The 25617-nt window shown below is 29.2% G+C and overlaps 3 protein-coding genes across 4 annotated transcripts; 1 reads left to right on the forward strand and 2 right to left on the reverse strand.

The window, feature by feature from the left end:
• Window positions 1-2614: 2614 nt before the first annotated feature.
• On the reverse strand, window positions 2615-5931 carry LOC111279443 (uncharacterized). Its single transcript, XM_022866424.2, has 6 exons — window positions 4985-5931; window positions 4570-4732; window positions 4230-4406; window positions 4027-4110; window positions 3461-3542; window positions 2615-3193 (listed from the first exon to the last, which is right to left on the reverse strand). The coding sequence occupies exons 1-6, from the start codon at window positions 5305-5307 to the stop codon at window positions 2679-2681; spliced, it is 1344 nt and encodes a 447-aa protein (XP_022722159.2). The 5' UTR covers window positions 5308-5931; the 3' UTR covers window positions 2615-2678.
• Window positions 5932-15510: 9579 nt separating this feature from the next.
• On the reverse strand, window positions 15511-20254 carry LOC111287507 (beta-1,6-galactosyltransferase GALT31A-like). 2 transcript variants are annotated; one of them, XM_022878120.2, is made up of 11 exons: window positions 19735-20254; window positions 18490-18589; window positions 18351-18397; window positions 17954-18165; window positions 17806-17869; window positions 17633-17705; window positions 16954-17074; window positions 16771-16858; window positions 16562-16687; window positions 16372-16481; window positions 15511-15841 (listed from the first exon to the last, which is right to left on the reverse strand). In XM_022878120.2, exons 1-11 carry the CDS (start codon window positions 19836-19838, stop codon window positions 15693-15695), a joined length of 1194 nt encoding a protein of 397 aa, XP_022733855.2. In that variant the 5' UTR covers window positions 19839-20254; the 3' UTR covers window positions 15511-15692. The 2 variants fall into 2 exon arrangements, with proteins under 2 accessions (XP_022733855.2, XP_089602369.1); XM_089746243.1 differs by having other exon boundaries at window positions 18351-18393; window positions 18486-18589; window positions 19735-19986.
• Window positions 20255-22170: 1916 nt separating this feature from the next.
• Window positions 22171-24739, forward strand: PRPL11 (plastid ribosomal protein l11). The gene is made up of 4 exons (XM_022866455.2): window positions 22171-22463; window positions 22556-22728; window positions 22808-22871; window positions 24393-24739. The coding sequence occupies exons 1-4, from the start codon at window positions 22229-22231 to the stop codon at window positions 24599-24601; spliced, it is 681 nt and encodes a 226-aa protein (XP_022722190.1). The 5' UTR covers window positions 22171-22228; the 3' UTR covers window positions 24602-24739.
• Window positions 24740-25617: the final 878 nt, after the last annotated feature.

Raw genomic sequence — 25617 nt, forward strand, 5'->3', positions numbered from 1 at the left:
TGGACGAAATTCATTATCTTTCTGCTTACTTGCCGATCGTACCACTCCCGGCAAAAAAAAAGGTAAAAAAAAAAGAAATCGAATTATACCTCATCGTTTTCCCAATTCAACATGGAGAAAGATAATTGGAGACCAAACGAGGAATAACGATTGAGAATCTCTTTACTTTTTGAGATTTCTGTTGATCTCCCTTACAGAGGAATTGTCGCGTATAGATAAACTTGAGCGATGGGCAACAACCTTCTTTGTGCCTTTGAGGTTCAAAAGCAAGCAGAAAAACAGGGGTAAAATGAGAACGGCCTGGAAATGAGCTTGACGATTGGCATCTGAAAACTCTTCCAAAATTGCATATAAGCATTGCGGTTGAGCATATTCAGAAGCCTCTTAAGGGTCCTACACTCTTACCATCATCATTTCATCACGATCTTGAAGAAATAAACAGCATTAAGTTTTACTTACACGAGGATCACTGGTTATGCTTTTAAGCTACCGTAGTGTACTAGTAGCACTAGTAGTATAATGAATCTGTCTATTACTTAGACATTTGAGCATTTTTCTTCTGGTGAGATTTGATCTGTCTTTTTTGTTGATGCATAAACGTTGAAGACGAGAAAAGATTAGCCATTTCAAGATCAATACATGCCTATGTCTCTTTTGAAAACATATATTGGACTTAAAAAATATAAGTATTGCTGATAATAAAAATCAAACCTGTTGACTTTGCTCAGTCCTACCACCCCACTTTGATTTTCATAATTTCATTCAATGATTTTGTGTAAAAACCCTATTTATCATCGAATGCCAGGCTCAGCACATAACCCGGGTAGGGAAACCCATCACTGAATAGTCCAGTTTTACCAACGGTTCAATTATAAACGAATGTGTTAGTTTACCAAAGGTACAAACAAGACAATCTTAATTCATTAGTAATAAAGATTTACCAGCTTGCAAGAACGCCTACAAATATTTTCATCACACCGACATGATATTATATAAAAAAATTATATTTTAATTAATTATTTAATTTTTTATTTATATATATTTATATAATAATATTTTTAAATATTTATATTTTAAAATAATATTTTATTAATTTTAATTTGAGTTAGGTCGAGTACGATTTATATAATATCGGGTCGAAATCAAATATAAAAAAATAAAAAAAAATTCGAATAAAATTAAATTTGAATTTGATAGCACATAAAGTTGAATCGGATTTGAGACGAATAAAATCCACCCCAAACCCGACTCGGTCGGAACCAACTCTAATGCCAACCTAACATAATCCATGGCACCTAATGGATGGATAAATATCCTCCACTCAGTAGTCATAAGACATAACTAATCTCCGATGGAAGAAAGAATGGTTTGTCTTTTTCATCATTAGCTTTCCTTAAGGATATGGCAAGCTACTTATGTAAATCATTATCAAGCGTTTCACCTTGCATTCCATGCTTCCAGAAAATATTTTTGCGGGCTATAATCAAGCGAGAAAAAAAAATTAAGATAAATAAGCAATTGAACAAGGAAACTCGATTTCTGTTATTTTTGCAGCATGAGATTCTTTGTTGACATGGCCTTCTAAAAAGATTCAACTATCTGATCTTTATTTCGACGGGTCTGAAGTTGAATGATGGCCCAGACATGGAAAAAATAATAATAATACAACCTTCAATCTTCGATCCTTTAAAAGCAGGCAAGTGAGAAGCTTCATCCATGGATAACGTCTCACTTCATTGTAGCGGCAATTTGCATCCTTGAAATGAGGACAAAAATATTAGGGTAAATTATATAAATATTATGTAAATTTTAATATGATTTGAGTTTATCTCTTAATATTTAAAAACTAATATTTAACCACCTTAAAACTGTATATTAGTGATATTCTGTTAATTTTCATTAACGCACTTAATCAATAAATCTTAACTCTTTCGTCAAAAAAAAAAATCGAAAGTATGAATTTTCACAATATTTAATAAGGAATCAAATATTGAAAAAATATACTATTATGATGTGTACATTCCGTTGATCTTCTCCTTCTTTTCTTTTCGTTTTTGTTTTAAAATTTTAAAAATTTTCAAAAAAATTCAAACCAAAACCAAAAAAAATAATCATTTTTGATGAATTGTTGTGACTATTACGTAGATTTATGATTATTTTGTAAATTTACTGTATGTGAATAATTCATGATAGATTCAAATTTTGTGAGGTTTTCTTATGGGTATTGGGTTTGTTGATGTTGTACTTAGGAAATTGATATGGCTACCCATGAAAATTTGTTGTTTGTTTAATACTTTATACAATTCTTAAAGCAAAAATTTCATTCTAAAAAAATACAAAATCTAATATTTGCATGCAAACAGTTAAGCAAAAAAATTTAAAATTTCGACCAAAAATAATCAACACAACCAAAAAAACATCATTAAAAGGAACATCTAAGAGCAAAATCAAAATTTTGGATCTTGGTTTGAAATTACTTTTTTTGGATTTGTGAAGAAGAGTTTTTGGATGGTTTTGGATTTAGTTGTTTAGAGAGAGAATTCATCTGTTTTTAAAGGGAGAATATTAATTGTAGAGAGAGAAAATAAATTTAAGATGAAAAAGATAAAAAAAATTTAAAAAAGGGAAATATATATATATATATATGTATATATGTAATTTACCCAAAATATTATGATTTACAACCTCCTTCCAATTTTAGCAAACCTTCGGGCTATGCCAAATATAGCGGCTTTGGTCAAGAGCCCTCGATCCAGAGTACAAGCAAGGGCAATAGCCCCACCAACAACTAAAAGTTTGGGAATGTTGTTCCCCAACGGTTTCTCAGATGAAGTACGTGTTTCAAACTCTGATGAATCATTACTCTTGCTTTTCAAGGATCTCAGGTACGGTTTCCCAGATGATTTGTGTGTTTCAAGCTCTGATGAATCATTACTGTTGCTTTCCAAAGATCTCAGGTAGTCTGCACTTACTTTAGAGTTTATCTGAGCCATGAAAGCACAACGGGATAGGGCCACTCTGGATGCTCTCTCCTTCTGATAAGCACGTAAGCCAGGGTCAATCTTCTTGACGGTTCCCCACATACCTTGCCTGACTCCAAGCTTTGCAATTGTCCATGGTATACCCATATCTTCATGATGAAAAAGTAGCACCTCACATGCAGTCAGCTGACCATCTCCTTTCCTTGATTCAACTGTTTGAAATGAAGTTCGTACAAATCATTGGCCGGAATTTACATTACAGTGTGTTCGAGACTTGAACGAAACATAAATAGTCTATGACATTCCTAGGAAATTAATCTAAAGGAAGAGTTAGATCATCTCTCTTTTCTTTATGCTTGGTACCAAACTTAAACCAATTTTCTCATATTCTAGGAAAATGGAAGTTTCCAACTTCCTAACAGCACAGGGAAAAAAGAAAAATAATTTAAAACTAAAATACATGATGTGAACTCCAATACCTGCACGGATACACCAACTTGAATAGTATAAATCAACGCGCCTAGGACTGTTTTTTCTTGGCACAGAGGCATATGGTACTCCCTGAAATGTGAAGACACATGCTAAGAAGTTAACTTATGCACTTCAAAAACTAGACAAAACAGAGTTGGACAACATGATGCTGCCATGGCATGAAGTGTTATAGTCATCTGACTAGACTCAGTTGAATTGAGCCATAAAATTCATAAAAGAAAGTAAATTCATCCAAGCAATTATCAGATTAATGCAACTCAAAGCTTAGGAAACAATCTCACAAAATTTCTTTCACTAATGAGGTTAGAAACATGTTCATTTTTCATTGCCAAACATAAAAATCTTAAAAACGAAAAAGGTGCAGATAGATATGCACACTAGTATATGATCTAAACATTGGTGGCAACCAAGTTATTTCTCATTATAAATGCGTAAGAACAGAATAACATTGGGGGCTGATCCCCTAGCCTGGAGAGCAAAAATAGGAATGGCTTGTTAACTTCTGGACTTTCTAATCATAGCTGAAAACCACAGAATGGAATAAGCAGCTTACCTTAGTAACACAGTAATAGGATTGCCCAGACTCCCAAATCCGACGACCTATCACATATTCTCTGTCGCTACAGAAGACGGGAAACTGTAAAAAGAAAAAAAAAGTACATTTGAGAAAATATAGTTACACTACAATGAAAATTAACCAAAACAAGAAATCGAAAATTAACCAAAACAAGAAATCCATAGAAATTCTTTGTGAACCTTGCGAACCCAGTGGACCACCATTGTCCCTGTGCTGGGGCACTCCTCCATGGTTGCAGCACAAACAAGCATGTCATCCCACTTCGGTCGAAATTCATCATCCCAAAAGAAATCCCTCACCATCTCAGGGGTAGCATCCTCAAAAACAGTCCGATGACGATATTGTGGAGGACCAGTCTAAAGAACAATAAAAGCATAATTCGATCAATCAAATGAATTACAGAGTAGATGCAAAACAAATATAAACAATCTTACATAGAGCACAGAACCAACTAGTCATTTGTAAATTAGTTTTGATTTTACTGGTTCTAATATATTTTGCATACAAGGAAAAACATACCTCAGGATCTCTTAGCCAAGCCTGATAGCCCATAGTTGGCGTAGAGCGATCCATCATCTGAATCCAAGCAGGACCTCCATCTTTTTCTTCAACTAATTTATACAAATGCTCTAAATCCTCATCTGTCACAAAACCGGTTTGTTCCTTCCCAATCTGTGATGAACTGCCCAATTACAAAAATATTAGCTATTAGCAAAATCAAATACAATCCCAATTCCCATTATACTTCCATCTCATATACCATTTACAACTACAAATAACATAGTCCCCAAACTAACTTTTTAAAACCATTCAGTTTGAGTAAATTTTCAGCTCTCAACTTCACCGTTTTCAATCCCAATCGTTATCCAATAAAAAAAAGCAATTTTTTTTTTGGAAAAAAAAAAAAGAGATAACAAGTGATAAAGTTGCAAACCTGCAATTGGAATCAAGGGTAGGTGGCAAAGAAAAAGAATCCTTTTGAGTTCCATCATCTGTAACCGAAGAGATGCAACTCGGCAACTGAAACTTGATCAAATTCAAGCTTGAAATAGAACCAAGACCAGCAGAAGCATACTCTGAAGATGCGGGAGTTGAATCTCTGCCTAAATTTGCCCACTTTGGCTTCCAAGCCCATCCAACAAAAACCCCAACAATCACAGCAACCCATAAAGGAGCTATAAACATCATTAACTCGCTCAACACATCCCCAAGTGTGGGTTTTCTTAAAATCTCCATAAAAACTGAAGCCAAGCCCATCTCAAAAAAGAACAACCGTCGATGGAATCGAAAGAGTAAGCTTTAAGCGCAGAGATTACTCGAGGGTTTGTTTAAAGAGATGAAAAAAAACCCTAAAACCAGACCAAAGAAAACCACAGAATTTAAGCTGAGAGGGATTTCAAAAAAAAAAAACAAGAGGGATGAAGAATCAGAGAAGAAGAAATGATTAGATTGAAGACATAAAGATATGGGAATTGCAAAGGAGAAACAAGACAAGAGGTTATGTAGAGATCACGGATAAGGATTTCGTGCAAAGGTAGAGAGGCGTGTTCTCTGGATTTACTGGACGCCCATAAAAGAAACAAGATCAGACTACTACTACTATAATTTATTTATTTTGATATTCTCCGGGACAAGCTAAAGCCAATTACTATTACTATAACAATATTCTTACATATTAAAGATTTTATTTACTTTTCTACTACGATCCTTCTTCTTTAACCTTGTTTCGACCGAGGTGTTTCTGAACTTTGGCTAAAGCCTAGAGACAAATAGGAAAAGAATCAGCAAATATTGGGTAAACGAATGGGCAAAAAGGGATAAAACTGCGTTCTAGTTTGTTGATGGATGAGTTGATTCGGCTGGTGATGCTCTCTTGGTGATGAGTCATGTGATTTTGTTCTCTCTATTTATTGGCTTAAAACTCGGGCATCTCTTGTCTTTTGATATGACGACAAGTTGGTGGTCACCGCGTTCCTCGTTTTTCACATTTGCTAGCTGAGCTGACCACTTCTTTTCTTTGTCTTTTCTACGGTCCAACACTCGGTTTTACTTTTTACTTTTTCAACATTATAATATAGTTAGCATTATTTTTACTTTGTATGTATTTTGTGATTATTCCTTCTATTTTTATGTATACTATTTTTTTATATATTTGAAATGATTAGAATATAAATTTTGATTAATGAAATTATAAATTTAATATTTTATTAACAGTTCTTGTGATTTTATTTATATAATTATTAATATAATAATAATTATAATAAAATATTATATCTATAAATAATATTTTTTCATTTTAAAGTTGGGAGGAAAATGATTTTTTACATAAAGAAGAAGAATTCTTAACCCATTTTTTAATAAAAATTATATATTAATTAACAATATTAAATATTCAAATGCATAAAAAAATTAAAATATAAGAAATAAACTCAAATATACATAAGCCCAAACAACTTTTTAAGTCCTGCCATAATTTTTTTTTAGCAAAAAAAACATAAATTAAAAATAAATCATTAAACAATTCATGTAAGTAGTTTTAAAATGAGATATTTGGTTCAAATTTGTGTTACTAAAACTTAAAACAAAGAAATTCGAACCTAAAGGAAAATGAGAACATATTTTTATATTAGTAGTAAGTTTGTAGCCACCGACAATGGACATGAAAGGGCTAAACTTTCAAGGGAAAGTTTGGTAAACCCTTTAATTTGATTCATTTATGTCAACACTATACCATTTGAATAAAAAAAAATTGACTTCGATACTTGAACTAATCAATTGAACACGGATTAAAGTGTTGCCAATTTCTGACCGACCATCAACCCAAAAAAATTAAAAAAAAAAAAATAATAACAATAAAGACTTCCGATGGTTTGGTTTAACTTGGTCATTATGACTTGTTTTTGGTCGATTGGTTGAGTTTTGAACGAAAAAAGAAGGTTTCAACTTTCAACAAAATTGAGTTGAAACTTTCTAATAAATGAATTAAGCAAGTTACTTAATCATGCTTTTACATATTTTATAATATGTTTTTGAGTAGTTGGGGCATGGAAGGGAAAGATATTTGAACTTGCTTTAGGCCTTTGTTCTCTTAACAATATTTTTTTTCCTTTACTAGATGTTGGAGTGAAATTTGGGTAAAAATCCAAATTATAGTACCTTCTATTGTATAGGAAAAACAATCACCTCTTTCTTTCTTATTGTTTTAATTCTTAGTTTTTTTTTTTATCAAGACTTTTTCAGCTTTAAGCAGCACTCATTTTACAAGATATCTCATGAAAAAATCCTAATTTGTTAAGCCGTTGAATATGGTTTGAACCTTGAGAAATCTCAAAATTATGATCGAATTTCAATTTTATCGGATTCATCTCTTAAAAAGATAAAGAAATAAAAGCATATCACTTATAATTATTACATTTTAATTAATCAATTATAATTTAAAATTATACGAATTTTGTTAAAAGTTTATATAAAACTCACTTATAAATGATAAACTCTTATATAGTTTTTTATTATAATTTGGATGTATATAATGTTATGTATTAATTTTTAAAATATATCTATCAAAATAAATGGATGGTCCCTCAAAATAATATAATTGTCTCCCTTTTTTTTATTTTAAATCTTTAATTTATTAAATCTTTTTAAAATTTTAGGAGCATTATTTTTTCAAATTTAAACTTTGTTTTTTCTAAAATAAAAAGAATAGTATAAATGAATATACATGTAAAGTGTGAAGTTTTTTTTTAATAAAATAATTTACTCATAATGTTATTAAACAATGTAAACACTTGTATAGTAAATAAATGACAATGTATATAAATTTTAATAATAATGAATACCAGTAAGATGAATTGGTAAAAACAAAGATTTCGTAGAAAAGCTCTGTTTTCTTTTTACCTGGATCCTAATGATTTAGTGCTTAATTTTTTATTTAGTATCATATTTTTAGTGATTCTTAAAATTCCATAAAAATATAAATAGGAGGCTTTAATTTAATTTCTTGTATTTTAATAAGTTATTAATTTTAATTTTATGATAATTTTACGTACCAACAAATTTGTATGATAAATGTTCATATAAAATATCATTAAAACAAAAACTCTTATTATATGTTTCAAATATATATTAAGAATTTTGATCATTGATGTCTCAATTTTATGTACTTAAGTAAATTAATTAAATATATATGTGCATGTACGTATTAATATAAATATGTGTATACATATATATTTATATTTGTATATGTACATGTATTTCACTTGACCCGCTTTATATAAAATTTTAACTCAGTCATTGATTATAATAAAAAAATTTATAAGTGAAATGCATCACGAACGAACCATTTAAATTAAATTCTAGATGCTTAGGTGATATTTTAATAAGATTACATAACCGTTTAATAACAAGCTTGCGGTTTTTATACAAAGTTTATATAAAAAATATTGATTTAAAATTATCCAAAAATACCTTTCCAAGAAAAAAAAATCCAAAAAAACTAGTAATAGCTCCCTAATCATATATATATATAAGCCAAAACTCTTGATAAAAAAGAAAATAGTCCAATGTGGATAACTTACATTTTTTACATGTGAATGGGTTTAAAAATCACCATTTATTCTCTAATAAATGCATTTTATTTATTTAAAGCATTTTTATTATTTTTATAGAAACATTTTTATTACTTAAAAAATAATCAGTTACACTAAATTAATTACATTTATTACCTTTTAAATATCCAATATTTTTACCTTATATGAATAAGTTAACATAAAATTTTGTCAATAATACAAATAAAAATAAAAATTAAATGAAAAATTAATTACTCATGAATATATTTCCATATTTTCTAATTACTTATTAAAAATTAAATGAAATTTAATATAGTAGATAAAGAAAGAGAAATTAGCCATATAACGGGTTGATAATAATATCACTAAATTATGGAAGATTTTGTTTTGTTTTTTTTTTAAATACAGATTAGGCAAGAATTCAAATTTTGTAATTTTGAAAAAAAATCACATTAATTCTATGTATTTTATTGCTTTTATATTATACGATTAATAATAGTAACTCTTTAATATATTTACGATAATATATTTTGATAGTAATATAAATACAAATATTCTTTGAAAAATAATTTTAAATAAATTGAATTTGATTATTTTTTAACTTTGTTTTTCTGCAATTTTGTCACCATTTTCTTAGAAAAAAATTATTTTGTAATCTTGCTTGCTATTCTTTTGTAAATTTATCAAGGTTTTACTCATTTTTGTTTGTGCAATTATTATGTTTTATTTTTAGAATAGCAATTTTATCAACTATATATTTTAATATAATTTTTTTCTTTAATAATATTATATAAATATATAAAAACTAAAGTTTTTAATAAAAATGGAAATAGTCCAATGTGGATAGCTTACATTTTTTTACATATGGATGGATTTAAAAAATCATCATGTGTTCTTTAATAAATGCATTTTATTTTTTTAATACTTTTTTATTATATTTTATAGTAACATTTTTATTACTTAAAAAATAATTAGTTACACTAAATTAATTACATTTATTATCTTTTAAATATGCAATATTTTTACCTTATATGAATAAGTTAAGATTAATTTTGTCAATAATACAAATAAAAATAGAAACTAAATAAAAAGCTAATTACTCATTAATATATTTCCATATATTCCAATTACTAATGAAAAATTAAATAAAATTTAATGTGATAAATAAGGATGACCACTAGAATTAACTTGCTTTACAAAATCAACTAGAATTTTGTATCCGTCTTTTACATAGTTGACTATAACATGTTTGAGGCTTTCTCTTGCTGCAGAAATCTTAGCCAACATATTGTTATATTTGCTAACAATTATCCACCTTCACCTTTGCATCAAAGTAAAAAACTTTACATCAAGAGTACACACATCCTACCTAGTTAGTGTTATTCCTATCACCTACAAACTTTACTAACTATTTTATTTTAACTTAAAATTTCAAACTTTTATTGGTATTTTCTTAGTTGCCATTTCCCTTAATCAATTATTGTTATATCTTATTTGATTCATATAATGCATGTTTGTGAGTACATTTATACAATACAATTATTTTCCTTACTTTATTTAAATACATAGTTTTTTTTTTTTATTAAATTCTGTTGATCGATTGAAATGCTATTATTCATTATGTTACATAAATATTTATTTTGATTTATTAATTTTTTTATTTTAGAATCAATTAACAAATCCAATTTTTAATGTATTAACAAATTTCTCATCTTATTTTTTTAATAATTTTGTTTCAAGTCTTTTGTGGTGCTGATAAATTTAGTTATTCCCCAACATAAGTTTTTTATGATGCAATTATTTTATTAAGGATGCAATTATTTTTTATGCATTTTCTTTTAATCAATTTTTAACTTCAAAATTTTAATAAAAATTCAACTAATAAAGAAAATAATATTGGATTGTAAATTTTCAATTTTAAACTCCAACTTCATGGTTAATAAAGGTACCTCATAAAAGTACGAGTGTTTGCATTTATTAACATATGTGGGTTTTTTTTATTGAATGAAAAAATGACATAAATTTTCAAGAATAAAAAAGTTTATAACATTTATTTTTTTTTTCCTGAAAAAATTTAATGGTAAAACGCCATTTAAAAATTTTTCTATAATTATTTTTTATTAATTGATTTTTTTTCTTCATTACATAGAATTTTTATAAAGTTGAATTTCATAATAGCTTTTTAGTGTGATTAAATTATTGTTACATTTTAATTGTTCAACTATTTATTTTTTATTTTTCTTTAATTAGTTAAATTATAGCATTGATAATTAGTAAACTTTTATTAGATTTATTTATTTTTTTGGTTATAAAAAATTTAAAGTTATCGTTTAACATGTATGCAATTTAATTTTTCTCAAACTCTTTTTATATTGTTATCTTTGTTTTATTTTAAAAAATTATTATAAATTGAAATTGTCATCACATGTATTGCACATACTTAAATCTAGTATTATATTATAGTTATTAGTTAATATTTACTGATATAGATGCTTATGTGAATAGTTTCTCTTTTTGACGTATAAAAAAATTCTTAAATTTTTTTTTTATAATAACACATAAGATATTTTCTAATTTTAAACTATTTAAAAATATATATTTTAAAAATTATTGAATTATCCAAAAGATTCAACATTTAAATGAAAAACCAATTTAAATTCAAAAAATTAAATAGATAAAATTATTATTTTTTGGTAAGATTTTTATTTAAATAAGTAAAATTAATTCTTTTTTTATTTATGGATTAAATAAATGTATTTAAAAAATCATTGGTTATCCAAATCTTTTTAAGATATATATATATTTGAAAATTTTAATTATTCAAAGTTTTTCTTTCAACAAAAAAAAAAACCATCTTTATCTATCATATATGCTTTTAAATATATCTTAAATGTTGTATTACAAGTAAAAATTATAAATACAGTCAAATATTTTCAACATAACATATATTCACACTAAAAATTAGTAATAAATAAAGCAATCAAATAAAACTAATATAAATTAAGTTGGATTACAAGTGGGGCCCAAAATTTTGTCAATTCGTCAAGTTAGAGAAAGGTTAGAACACCGACCAAGGAAAAAGTTAGTGTTCACATGCAGTTGCAGAGCAATAGCATAAGTTGACAACTTGAAAAGTTGATAATCTTGCCTGAATCCATAAAAGAGCTGCTCAGAATAACTAGTAAGTCTAGCTTAATTAAAGATAATTTTTTTTATTAATCTAAATCAAAGTGGATTTATATTATTATTATTATTATTATTATTATTATTATTATTATTATTATTATTATTATTATTATTATTATTATTATATGTTCATTTATTAATTAAATAATTTATTCTTAAAAACAATCATCAAAATTTCAAGATAAATATGCACTACTTATTTTTATTTTATAATAATCAAGGTAATTATATATTTTTTAAATTTAATTTTTTAATAATTTTGATTATATCTTTTGAAATTTAAAAATATCAAATGATTTTATCTTAATAGATTTTATGCTAATTTTTTATTATTTTAAAAAATAAAAAGTAATCTCTTAATAATTTATAAATGATTACTTAGCATCTTTCTTAACATCAATTTGATTTTTTTTTGGCATTGTTCTCCACTTTTAAGTGGACTTTCTTTTCTTTCTACATTACAAAGTGAAAGTTATAGAAGCATTTTTTTTTTTCTAGATGATTATGATAAATTCTTTGGGTTTAATTTTGTCTTTTTTTTATATATTATAATGTGTAAAATTATAAAAATACATGTATTCTTATATTTTTATTGGTGTTACCTGTAAACCTTTTATTTTTATTTTTGACACTTTACTTAATCAAATAATATATTTTTTTTTCATATATTATACGATGCAACATTACATAAACATTTATTTTTATATTTTGTAAGTTTATCTTTACTTTTGACTCTTCACTCAATTATGTATTATTTTTTCTCTTAATTCAATTTTCTTGCAATATACAAAGAGATTTTCATTATTAGTATGCTTGATTATAATGATTTAAACTTGCCATTTATGTCAAAACATTATTACAAATAACATGAACTAATTAGAATATTTAAAAATCATATTATATATAATATAAACCGTCCATCAATTATTATTTTGTATAAAGATTTGTAATTTTCTATGCTCATTACTCTTCAAAGTCATAACACTTTTTTTATTTATATAAAATTAGGATAGATTGATATTCAATTTGATTTTTTTTTTAATTTTCATATCAAATATCATTCATTAAGCATTTGATATTTTTTTAAACATCCAATGTAAATTTAAAAAAATAAAAATTTGTCATTGACTTTGGTTGCGTTTCATTGTTCACATTTACAAGTTTTAGATTTTGTTTCAAGTCGAACTCAAACCATCTATTCAATTTATATTTATTATTAAAATGCTAAAAATTTTATAATATTAAATATATTTTAAATTTGAAATTAAATAAAATTTTTTAATATAATAATATTTTGAATCCATATTTAAAAAAATTATGTATAAAATCATAAATTCGATCTATCATCCAACCAACGAACAAGTCCACTTTCTAATAAAATTGAAAAATAAAGTTGAAGAATTTAATAAGTCATACAGAAATTGAAAATCGAGATATTACTGAAAATCTTAAAAAAAATATATACATGCAAGTAAATTATCATTTACCTTATTTTAATATTTAAAATCATTATTTCTTTTACATAAATAAAATATATTTTAAAATTACATAAATTTATAGGTGTATAAAAATGAAAAAAAAACGGAGAAGATAGAAATTGATTAAAGTTAATTTGAATGATAAAACTTTTAGTTTTTATTTTAATATTTTGTTAGTGTATTTTATAATATTATTTACAATATCTTTATAATTTTTTTCTCTAATATTATTTATCATATTTTAAAATTTTATCAATTTTTAATTAAAATTTTATTTTTATTTTAATTTGATATTTTAATTATATTATTTATATTATATATATTAAATAATTAAATAATATTAACATATATTTATTTAAATATAAATAAAATAAAATAATTCATACATTGCATAGTTTAGCCTAAAAATTAAGATCCCAATTATGGAAACCGACAACCACGGAACTCTCGGCATTGTTGTCAATTCACCGACTGCATATGCTTTTCTGTTTTGATGTCAAGGCATCGGTTGGCTTGGAAAGTGGGACTCTCCTCTTTTGACGACGTGAGAGCGGCTAGAGGCCTTTTAGCCACGAGACAAATGACTCCGACGGTAGTAGGTTTAATCAAAACACTAAAAAACGACCCATACCTTTCACATGCAAATTGTGTACTTCTCATGGGACTGAAATTGGGTTTGGGACATTGGTTCCCAGATTCAAAAAGCAAAATATGGTCTTAACCCTTTTCCGATGGGACCACGGTCACATTGTTCATTATAACATTGTCCTTATATATATATATATATAAATAATAGATCACAATTTAAAAATAAAAAATTACAATTATTAAAATTATTAAATATTATTTGTTAAAAATAATTATATAAATAAACTTAATTAAATTTTTAGATGCATAGTCACTTTAAAAATAATATAGAATATGAAGTTAGGTATGAACAGCCGCACGGCCTCAATTTGAGAAGTTTGATCCATCAAGTGGAATACATCAATGTTTTATACTTTTTCTTTTTTTCCCTCACAAATCAAATAAATGTTTGTTCGACTTTGAGGAATTGCAATTTTAGGACGGAGAAAAAGCTATCTGAGCATGACTAAATAGGGGTCAGACAAGATCCACAATTCGAATGTGAAAACAGTGGTGTTATCTGGATGGCATGTTTATTTGAATCTTACCATAAAATCTCTCGAGATTTCTAAGTATCTTGAGTTCAATTTCGGCTGTCACTGACCTCAAAATCACACTTCATTTTCCAGGACTACAACGCGATGTAAACGTTTAATGGGTTGTTCAGACTTTTGGTTGGATACACGAATCAAAATTTAACACATGGAAACGCAGATCCAACATAAATTTGTGATGTATAGAATTGCATTCCTGTTAGGCCATGTTTGTTTTGTGCAAAATTGCATTGATTTTCAAGGTCATCTTAATATATTTTATGGTTGTGATCCTACCTGATATTTGGTTCTTACCTACAAAATGACTGATTAATGTAGGTAAAGCTAAATTTATTCATATAATTATTTTAAAAAGATAATATTCAACATGTTTATAATATATACATATATTGTGTAAGTCTAATTAAAAGAGCACTACTATATAATTTTTTTCTTCGGATTTCACTTTTTATAATATGTTATCCCAAATATATTCATCTAAATGGGAAAATTTTGTTGTTCTTAGGGATATCAAGGAAAAAGTGGATATTTTTCAAAATAATTTTGGGAAAAGTTAGTAATTTCTACTGTCGCTTTAAGGGTTACTTTTCTTAAAAATTTACCTATTAGAAACTGATCCAGATTTCATTCATTACAAGTTTCAAGCTAATCAGCATCAGAAAGTCTTCTTTGAGGACTCATGAATTTGAGAGATGGGGCGATCTTATCAAGATATAACATCCTATCATAAAGGGAAGGTCATAACTATGAACAATCTATGGCATGTGCTTGATTCAATTTAAATATTAACCACAGAACCAAAAAAAAGGAAAAGAAAAAAATGGAGTGTTCCCTATTGACACTGAAGAATCCTGCCAATGCATCTACTCTGTCGACTACTATCTTCCCTTTTGATTGATCAACAAGCTCTATAGACCTGGTCATGTCAACATCCCTAAGCCTACATCAACCTGTTTAAATAGTTTTGATCTAACCTTCCAATGATTCAAATACATTAAAAACAAAGCCAACCTGCTGTCCGTCAATTTCAGTTAACGAGAATGACACTTTAAAACTAAAAGACTTTCATTCTTTTCCCTGAAAATGAGAATATGTGCAGTAATTAATTTAATCCTGTACCAGTTGTCCCTAGATATTGATAGGCAAAATTTGGGATAGACGGTGTTGTTTGATGCATAGCGTTGATCAAACTTATACAAATATATTACAACCAGGTTAGTGGTATGCTTTCAGAAACTGGTATGCCAGATGGCTTCATCACCCTCCCCACAACGCTGGTGCACCTCCTCCATTCTCTCAACAGACTTGCAAATGCCACTGCAGCTCCAATCAAATGATGCTGCACAGGGATTCCCAGCTTGTGCTTTCCACTCACAATCTATCAAAGAAATTTAAACATTGTCACGAAAAGGTTATTTCCATTGCACTCCCAATGGCAGGAAAGCATTGAGAATACAGAGTAAACGTAATACACAAGTTTAGGAAATTAATATTTGAGTATTTAACCATGAAGATACTCAATTGGAAAGAATGAAGGAACTGTACAATTTTGCCATTATTTTTTTTCTTCTTTAAGTTTTTTTAATTGATAATTATCTTGTTTAAGAGCAAATTACGGCTTGGACTAAGAAAGAGCCCAAAGTTTTCAGAATCATGGATAACAATTTAGACTGCTGCCAGAATTCATCAGGATGATTTCAAGGGTCAGACACATAAACCTTATAGGTAGTAGAAAGCAGAGATCACCTATGTCAAATTGCTAGATAATTTCAGCAATGAATAAAGAATGAAGATTACAAAGCTAACAAATTGATTTTGATTCAGCAGAGCAATTGTAAAAAGCTAAAACTATCAAATGATGAAAATAGCCAAGCTGACCATAAGAAAGCATAATGGCAACCATCTTACCGGGGGGAGTACCACAGCAGAGACTTCTATCATCTATATGCTCAACATCAAGACCAATAAACCAGGAACCCAAAGAGACGTCTTCATTTGCATATCTATGAAGTATGTGCCTAGATAGAAAGCAAGCATATAATCAACAGAATCATGAAGAAAAGCATGAATAGAAAGATATTACTGAAAAAGGCTTTACCGATTGACTGAGATATAGGTGGCCAAGTCTTTGGAGATTGCATATATTTGTCCAGTTGCATGCCTAAAATACTTGTTTCCCTCCTCACCAAATTTCCAATATTCTGGCTCATGATACTTATCCGCTCTGTACATAAGAGCAAGACGTAATTATGGTGGTAAAGAAAGCAAAAATGACAATTGGGGAAATTCACAAAATTTAATCCTTACTTCCGCGCCAGAACAGGTCCAGACTTCATGCAGCCAATATAAACACGGGGTTTTGATCTGTGACGGGCCAGTGTAGAACCCACCATACCTGTAGAATATTCCATATCTATTTAGCAAACCTGATACAAATCTGTTCATGAAGAAGAAATGCAGGTCTTGGAAACTTAATGTGGCAGCACTAACCTAGATTTACATGTACATCATCGTCGACTTTAATATAGAAGTCAGCATCCCACTTAGCAACAGCTGTGGAAAAGTACATTTGCGTTTTTGATGACAATTCATGGTAACCTTCTATGTGATTCTGCCAAACAAAAAAGGCAATACTATGTAAGCTTCAAAGAAACTATATATAACTTTTGTTTTGTCTATGATTTAGCATCCAACAAATTTCTTGAGAATGCAGTCCTAGTTTCAAAACCACTAAGTCCAGCTTCAATGTTTAAACACTAATTTAACTATCCAACTTATGAAGTAGTCATCAAGATAACTTTTGGAACTACTTCAAATATTTTATAAGCAAAGAACAAGAAAAGGCATGTAGAAGTTTTTAAACAGGGTCTAGGCAAAGAGGTGAGAGTAAGTGGTGTACAGGTGACTACTTAAGTCAACTAAGTCTTAAACCCTAACTACTTGGGAACTAGATTAATTTTTCTCCCACATTCCACCTGGTTTAAAACCATACTCTAGTTATATAAATACATTTTTTTTTTGGGGGGGGGGGGGGGAGGGGGGGAAAGAAAAGCTTTACAAATATTGGCTCTTCTCTTTGTAAGACAATGTAACCATTATCGTGCTTTACAAACCAAAATTAAAGAAGATAATTCATCAGCTTGGTCCAAGGCATGTAAGAGGAGCATACCAAGCGCAAAAAATCCTTGTGTTGCTCTTCTTCAGCACCAAGAGCACGATCCAGAACACCACCTGGGGTTGCGCTGAGAGCCACAGATGCAACACGTTTCATCAAAACTATCATTCTCAGAAAGCTAACTAGCATGTGAAAGTTAAATGCTTCAAACTTTCAATTGAATTTACCTGTGTCCTATGACAAATCGCATTATAATTCCCTTCTCTTTCTCCAACCTCTTTAATTCCTCCCCTAAGAACAATAACCTCAAAGTAAAACAATTGACAAGATCCTAGTGAATGCCTGATGGAATGCCAAAAGAGTATTGAATCAAACCTTGAGGCATCCAAGTTTCCCTGATTGAGTCCCTTCGTTTTCTACTGCTGAATGCAGTAATAATTCCCATAACAAAGAAAATTTTCTGGCGATCCTTCAAGTTCTCAGTTACTGATTTTGTAGTCATTGGAGACCTTTCCTCACTATCTGCTCTGGCAGCTCTAGCTGCAGCTAGCTGCACTTCTAGTGAGGAGATTGTTTTGTCTAATGTCCTGAAAGTATGTATCATGCGGACCATCTTAAGTTCTAAATAAATTTTAGATACCCAAGACTTACTTTGGGCATTCACTTCAAAAATTCAAAAATAAGACCAAAACAAACATAATAATTGAGTTATAAAGTGGAAAAGTAATCCGGAACTTATAAAAAAATCCTTCAGCAAGACATACAAACTTACATAATTACATCATGAGTTTGTGAAACTTGAGAAAGAATATCACCTGCCTGAACAGAAGCATCCAGTTATAATATACACAATATCATCAAGATTCTTTGCATGCAATATAGCTTATGACAACTTTGTAATCTAAACTTGCCTTATCACAATTAACCATGGGATGAACTTCTTTTCCCAGATGTTTCTGTACAGAAGAAGCCTCCTCATCCATTTTAACTGGATCAGGAATAGCCGAAAATCTGTAAAAAGTGCCATACACCAATAGTCAATGCACACTTGCATACAAAACTATCATTAATAAACAAATGCAACAACATAAAGAATTAAGAAATGCAGACCAGTAATGAAAGGGAACCTAGGAGTGAATCCCACCTTCACTAAGGATTTAACTGAAGAGGCAGATTCCTTCCAACAAACAACAGCATTGATATCATGCAATTCATGAGATCAAAGTTTGATGCCTTAAGAAAAGAAATGATACAAAAGGACAACCTTAGTAAAGTGACAACTCATAAATGTGTTAACATTACATGACAACTTAATGCTCAAGTTTATAGGTGATATCCCGACTTATCAGAGTTCAAGAACCACTTTCTCCTATCCTCCAAAAGCAGTTTTCCATTTTCAGGGATATCTCTTTCACTAGCTGCCACCAGCTTGCTAAAATCTACATTCATTATCTTTTTGAAATCTACCAAATATTAGTATCACAATTAGTTTCATTCCCATCAGCAAGCTCCTAGCTTTTGATCCAGTGTACAAAATCAACTATTTAGACAATCCAGCGCTCAAATACAAAGTGCAAACTCCTCATGCAGCAGAAGTTATAAACCCAAATTCAAAGAGATTAAACGCACTATGTCCCATAGTCATGCATTACTAAATCCGCTCCAGCCTTCATGAGCTACTACAGAACAATGGAACCCGTATAGGAAGCATAACAAAGACCTCAAAATCTAGCTAGAGTCAAGATCAACGAGAGGTCTTACAGATTCATTCATCTTCCTATCAACCATAATACCAAATACAACCCGTGGAAAAGTTAAAAACCATGGAAAATCATTCGCATGATCCACCTAATACCAAAAACATAATATTGAACACTTATTTCAACAATTGGAATCACAAATCCAGCAACCTAAGAGGTAAATCTATCCATAGGGAGACATTTTGCTCGATAATTCTGCACCAATTAGAAAGATCCTCCAACATGTACAATATTTAAAAAAGAACAAGATGTACAGGAACAAAATGGCAGAGAAATGAAACAATAGTTAAAGCTTAAAAATTTTAAAACCCAGTAAAAAGGAACAGAAAATATTAAGGTTTGTCACTTCAAAACAAGATCTTAATTATTGGACATTCCACTTAGAGAGAGAGAAACCTGTTGACAACAAGTACACCCAAGAAGAAGCTGGCAATGCAAAAGAGAGAAACCCATCTGGTAGAAACTCCATTGCCAGGCTTTTGAGGTCTACTCAAACCCATTGCAAAACTCCTAAAGACCTAAATCGTCAAGGCAACTTCCTCCTTTTTTTTTTTTTTTTTCTTCTCAAGACTTTGTGTCACGGGGAAGAACCCGTCAAGATAGAAGAGAAAGGCTTAACAGAAACAGGCACTATTAACAACAACCATCAAGAACATAATAATTCCTGGAAACTTAAACAGCAACAATTCAATTGGATTTGTGTTCAAATTTGGCAACAATGGACAAGGTCAGTTCACATCTACTCGGCCTGGTAGTATCTACTCGAGGTTTTTTTTTTTTTGCAAAACTTCTATTCTAGTATTTAAATTCTTTTTTTATAGATTCAATAACAACTTTTCAACAGGAAAAAAAAAAAAAAAGACCACTGAAATGTTGGGTTTTATCTTAACAAGTAATCCATAAAAAAAAAACTTTCAACTACTCCTTGCTTAAAGTATTCTTGTTAACTTGTTGGTATTAGTCCAAATCTAGAATACCCAGCTTCTAAATGCTTAACTACTAAGCATATAAGAATATTTTTACTCAAACTTAAGCCATAAAAAAAATTAAAATTGACGATAGAGCCTTGATTTGCACTGAAACTTTAAAAGTCTAAGTTTAAATTTTATTGTGTATGAATTTAATTGTTTAATTAAGTTATAATTTATTAATTGATTATATAAATATAATATTTAATTATAAGTGACTCAAATTGTGTGATTCGAGTGATAAATTTTTTTTTTTTTTAAGTAAAGTTTTGATTTTGAGTATCGTGAATAAAAAAAAAAGTTTTAAAAAATTTCTCTCTTATGAAATGTTATCCAACTTAATTTTGGATTAATCAAAGTTCAAAATATTTATCGAATATTGAAAGATCTCAAACAAAAAAATATTATAAGTGTAATTTAAAAAATAAATAAATAAAATTTGCAAACGTTAAGAATTTGTCTCCTAAAAATAATCTAAATTGAACCACAAATTCAAATTGTTAGGATGTTAGTAATTCAAGTTAAATCATATATGCTAGAGCCAGAGCAATAGGGGAAAAAAAAAGAGTAATTTGATATTAGAACATCTATGTCATAGCATATGTTTGCATGTTGAAGTGGTCCACATAAATTATACTATGTGGCTTTGGAAGAATAAATTGATAGTAAAAAATATCTATAACTAGGGGCAATGATGCACCATCATTAGTTTAAGACACATGTATGTCTTAATTATTAATGATTTTATAAATGCATGAATCTCTTAAGTCTTTTAAATAAAAATATTTATTAGATTTTATAAAAAAAGTTAAAATAATAATAAAAAAAAATATTATCACCACTGCAACATTGAGAATGTCTTTGGGGAAGGTTAAATTTTTTTTTTTTTCCAAATACAAAAGCTACAAAGGGCTGAGAAGAGGACAGTTTGGTCCAAACAGAAACAGTTAAACATAGGTTGTCCTAAAGCATAGCTATACGGGGAAAATTCAAAATTTAAAATAGAAAGGCTACTATGGCCCAATTTAAGTTGTGGCCGAAAATAGAAAAGGCCCAAGGTAGGTTGTAAGGAAAAAGGCGAGGTAAATACAGCAAAAAGTAGAGGAAATTATTTTCTATTAATATAACAATAAACTAATTTACTTCTAATTTTACAAAATTAATATACTCTTAATTTACTTTTTAAAATTAAGATTCAAATATTATATTATTTAAATATTCATAAAATTAGGTTGCCTAAATCATATATTAATAATATAAAAGTACAAAAAATTATTAAAATTTTATCAAAACTTATCGAATTTCTAACAATAGTTATCAAATTACATCTAAGATTTTTAAAATAAAAATTATATCCAAAGTTATAAAAATTATATAAAAATACCAAAAGTTATCAAAATTATATCTAAAGTAATCAAATTATAATAAAATTATCAAAATTAAAATTATATTAATAGTTATTAAAATTATATAAGAAACTTACCAAAATTATATTAACTGTTATAAAAATTATAAAAGTTATATCATAAATTATTATAATTGTATAAAAATTTATTAAAATTATATAAAAATTACTAAAATTTTGTTGAAGTTTACCAAAATTATATCATAAATTATCAAAATATATAAAAATTTATCAAAATTGTATCATAAATTATCAAAATTTTATCAATAATTATCCAATTATTTCCAAGATTATGAACATCAAAATTTTGAAGATAATCCAAACGTAAAAGTACAAAAAAGAAAAAGAAATGAGCCCAAAAGCCTAGTTTGGTCTGAGTGAAAATCCAGCTCTAACTCAAACTCAAACTGAAGCCCAATTGGAGATAGGTTGAAGTTTTTGAAGATAGAATTCTGGGTTTTATCCAAAAAATTTCTTTGATCTTCTTCTTTCTGTTCTCTCTATCCTCCCCCTCTCGATGGCATCCTCTTTATCCACTTTCCATCATCGCAGCTCTTCCATTTGTCTAAGAAACATAGATAATGCCAAGCTTTCCTCTTCTCTTTGTCCTTCACCCTTCAACTTGTCGTCAAACCCCAGCATTTCTCTCCAATTCCTCAACAGAAAACAAAACCCCCTCCTCTCTTCAACTCCAAGATTCTTATCGGTCATTGCCATGGCTCCTCCTAAACCCGGTGGAAAAGCCAAGAAAGGTTTATTCGAATTCGTATACGTCTTTCATTATATTGGATACCCAATTCTGTATTTCCTGACATTTCTTGCTATTTTTCTATGTGTTTTGCAGTGGTTGGAGTGGTAAAGTTGGCTCTGGAGGCAGGTAAGGCGACACCGGCGCCGCCAGTTGGACCAGCACTTGGAGCAAAGGGTGTGAATATTATGGCCTTTTGTAAGGATTACAATGCTAGAACTGCTGATAAAGCTGGTTACGTTATCCCTGTCGAAATTACTGTCTTCGATGTGGGTTTCTTTCTTCACTTCTTCAATTTTGAGCTTCTGCTAAACATATGCCTGATTTCTTTTGTTTATTCCTTTCCAGGATAGAAGCTTCACCTTCATTCTAAAGACGCCTCCTGCTTCTGTTCTGTTACTTAAGGCAGCTGGTATGCTTCTTTGTTACCACTTACTCATTAGTAATTAAATTTATTACTTAACATCTTCTTTATACATGAGGTCATTGGATTTTTTATATGAGGGATGATTCCATGTCTTCTAGTTCAGCATTGGCTTTTTTGATATGTCATGCTTGAATTTAAATTCTTGTTCTCGATAAAATAGTTAAATTGAAGTATTGTGGCAAGTTTGTTCTTTAATCGGTTGGAATGGAACGATATTTTGAATGGTCCGGAAGCTAAAATATTTCTATATTTATTTGTGTAGCAAGTTGTTAACAATGACTCTACACTGTGATTTGTACTATTGCATTTTGGGAAAGTTAAATACCCTTTGTTGCAAGTATGTGATCATATTCTTGTTAGTACATCCACAGATTAAAATGCATTTGGCAAAAAAATGGTGGTTGTTTACGATATGCAAATTGAAACCTTTGTCTTCTGACAAAATGGTTAACTGCAACCAAACTTTGTGTTGTGCATGGTTGTTGGACATTCAATTCACTGCACTAAGTTGAATAACATTAGTAGATTTGTAGAGAATTTAGGTTCATGGATTGACTTCAAAAAAAGAAAAAAAGTTCATGGAATGTCAAAGAAACAGAAATTGAATAAATTTTAGATAACAATAGAGATTTTGTACGTTCAAATGTGTTGAAAAGTTCAAATGTGTAGATGTCAGTTGTCAATATGATAACATTTATAATTCAGTCCTCATGTATGTGCAGCTAGATTTGTTTGCATCTTGGAGTCAAAAATATATTGTGCCATTTGCTGGACTATTTTTTGCTGTTTGTGTAAAGATTTTTCACATTGTTGCCGATTCTCAGAGATAATGCCTTGTGTAGATATCACCAGTATTGTCCCTCTAAGTAAACCTTGTTCCTTTTTGTCCTTGCATATTGATATACACTGGCAGTCTAACACACTTATTGGCTTTGTGTTGATTGTTCTAAGAATCTAAGTAATAAATGCAATCTTGGATCGTGTCCAAATAAAAGTAAAATTAGAAACTGTAGGTATTTTGTTTTGATTCCAAATCAGAGCATAATCTTCTATTGAAGTAAATTCTGCTCCATTAGAGGGAAACTAAACTTGGTTTGATATTAATATGAATTGATTGTATGCACATAGACCTTGTCAAAAGTGTTGATTCTTGTCAATGGATATATCTTCATTCTATGATCCGTATGGCCATTAAATTTATGATTAGTTTACAAGTTGTAAGTCATACAAACATGGTACATTTCGGTTGATCATCTTAGGTAGGTAGCATTTGATCAAGATGAAGGAAAGTTTTTAACAATCTTGTCTTGAAATGGTTACTGTAGTAGTACATAAGTGATCACATGCCTAAGCAACTTGTTCATAGAAATGAGTATGTTAGAATCAAATTGTGATTGATGGAAAACATAGGAAAATAATTTCTATCGACGATTTGCTACCATTTGGAAAAAGGATAATCATTCTTGGAGTAATAATGCAGTTTGATTATACCGTGTGGTGTTCTAGGAGTGGAGAAAGGTTCTAAAGACCCGAAACAAGAGAAAGTGGGGAAGGTCACCATTGACCAAGTACGTGCAATTGCAACTGAAAAGCTACCTGACCTGAATTGTACGACCATTGAATCAGCTATGAGAATTATAGCCGGGACAGCTGCTAACATGGGAATCGATATCGACCCACCTGTTCTTGAACCAAAAAAGAAGGAACTGTTATAGTTGCGTACTTTGTCTTCTGTACCAATATTTACTAGGACTATGTTGTTCCATCTCACTCTACCTATTTTTAGAAATTCATTTTGAAAACCCTGTTGTTTAATATTTATACATTCAATTTTGATCCGCTTGGGTACACAAGTTTAGTGACTTATTGATAAATCTCTTCCATAACTTGCGGGCCAAATTTCCGCGGGCTCGAGTCTATTTTATTAAACAAACGAGATAAGATCCGTTTGATGTTATAAGCTCAGCCATGCCATCAGCCCAACAGTGACCTCGATGTCAGTTGCCACCGGTTATGTAACTTGTATCGGGCACCAGGCACCACCCACCACGTTTCCACTATTTCTGCGGCACTTTCGCTCAATAACTGAAATAAATATCTTACACAGTGGAATTAGAACTTTTAACGCACCCCATCAATGGGGATATTGACCAATGTCGTGCAATCGAAAGTTGACGGACCATTAAAGACACGTGGGAATGTGACAAAAAAAAAGGTGGACCATTTTTCCTGAAAAAGCATTTTCTGAATTGAAGACCGCTTATCGTGGCTGTTGTCACTTTGCCAGCCACCATTAGCCAAAAAGCTTCAAATTTGTCCTATTTTGGTTTGCTTCAATTTTTCTGCACTGTATATCTTATCTTGTTAACGTTTGGTATTTCTTTATTCTGACCCGACATTGATACTTTTCCTCCCCTTATTATTTATTAACAGGACCACTTTCTTTGATAGGAACCCCAATTTGTACCTTTTTTTTTTCAATCAAATTTGAAGAAATTTGAATGTCCAAAGCCAAAGTTTGGTCTTGGATTGAATTTTAGAAAAATTAAAAAATTAAAATCTCTCATTTGAATAACTTGTAATTTGAAAATTTTTATTATGATAACCTGATTAAATTAGTTGACTTAAATTACTATACTCAAAATAATAAAAGATCAAAGATGTAAAAAAATTATATAAAAAATTTTATCATATTTATTATCTATTCATTTAATTAATAAAATTTAAAATA

This window comes from Durio zibethinus, chromosome 17, assembly GCF_047325235.1.
Source record: "Durio zibethinus cultivar Kanyao isolate XHJ-2024 chromosome 17, ASM4732523v1, whole genome shotgun sequence".
Classification (NCBI taxonomy): domain Eukaryota; kingdom Viridiplantae; phylum Streptophyta; class Magnoliopsida; order Malvales; family Malvaceae; genus Durio; species Durio zibethinus.

Bases quoted from the DNA above. Each gene is read 5' to 3' on its own strand.
- LOC111279443 (XM_022866424.2), bottom strand. From the start codon at position 5,307: ATGGGCTTGGCTTCAGTTTTTATGGAGATTTTAAGAAAACCCACACTT. The intron at 4,733-4,984 runs GTTTGCAACTTT...GTAATTGGGCAG, and splicing joins ACCCTTGATTCCAATTGCAG to TTCATCACAGATTGGGAAGG. The intron at 4,111-4,229 runs GTTCACAAAGAA...TTCTTTTTACAG, and splicing joins TGGTCCACTGGGTTCGCAAG to TTTCCCGTCTTCTGTAGCGA.
- LOC111287507 (XM_022878120.2), bottom strand. From the start codon at position 19,838: ATGGGTTTGAGTAGACCTCAAAAGCCTGGCAATGGAGTTTCTACCAGA. The intron at 18,590-19,734 runs GTTTCTCTCTCT...CACTTTTTACAG, and splicing joins GGTGTACTTGTTGTCAACAG to ATTTTCGGCTATTCCTGATC. The intron at 16,859-16,953 runs GTTAGTGCTGCC...AATATTCTACAG, and splicing joins TGATGTACATGTAAATCTAG to GTATGGTGGGTTCTACACTG.
- PRPL11 (XM_022866455.2), top strand. From the start codon at position 22,229: ATGGCATCCTCTTTATCCACTTTCCATCATCGCAGCTCTTCCATTTGT. The intron at 22,464-22,555 runs GTTTATTCGAAT...TGTGTTTTGCAG, and splicing joins CGGTGGAAAAGCCAAGAAAG to TGGTTGGAGTGGTAAAGTTG. The intron at 22,872-24,392 runs GTATGCTTCTTT...GTGGTGTTCTAG, and splicing joins TCTGTTACTTAAGGCAGCTG to GAGTGGAGAAAGGTTCTAAA.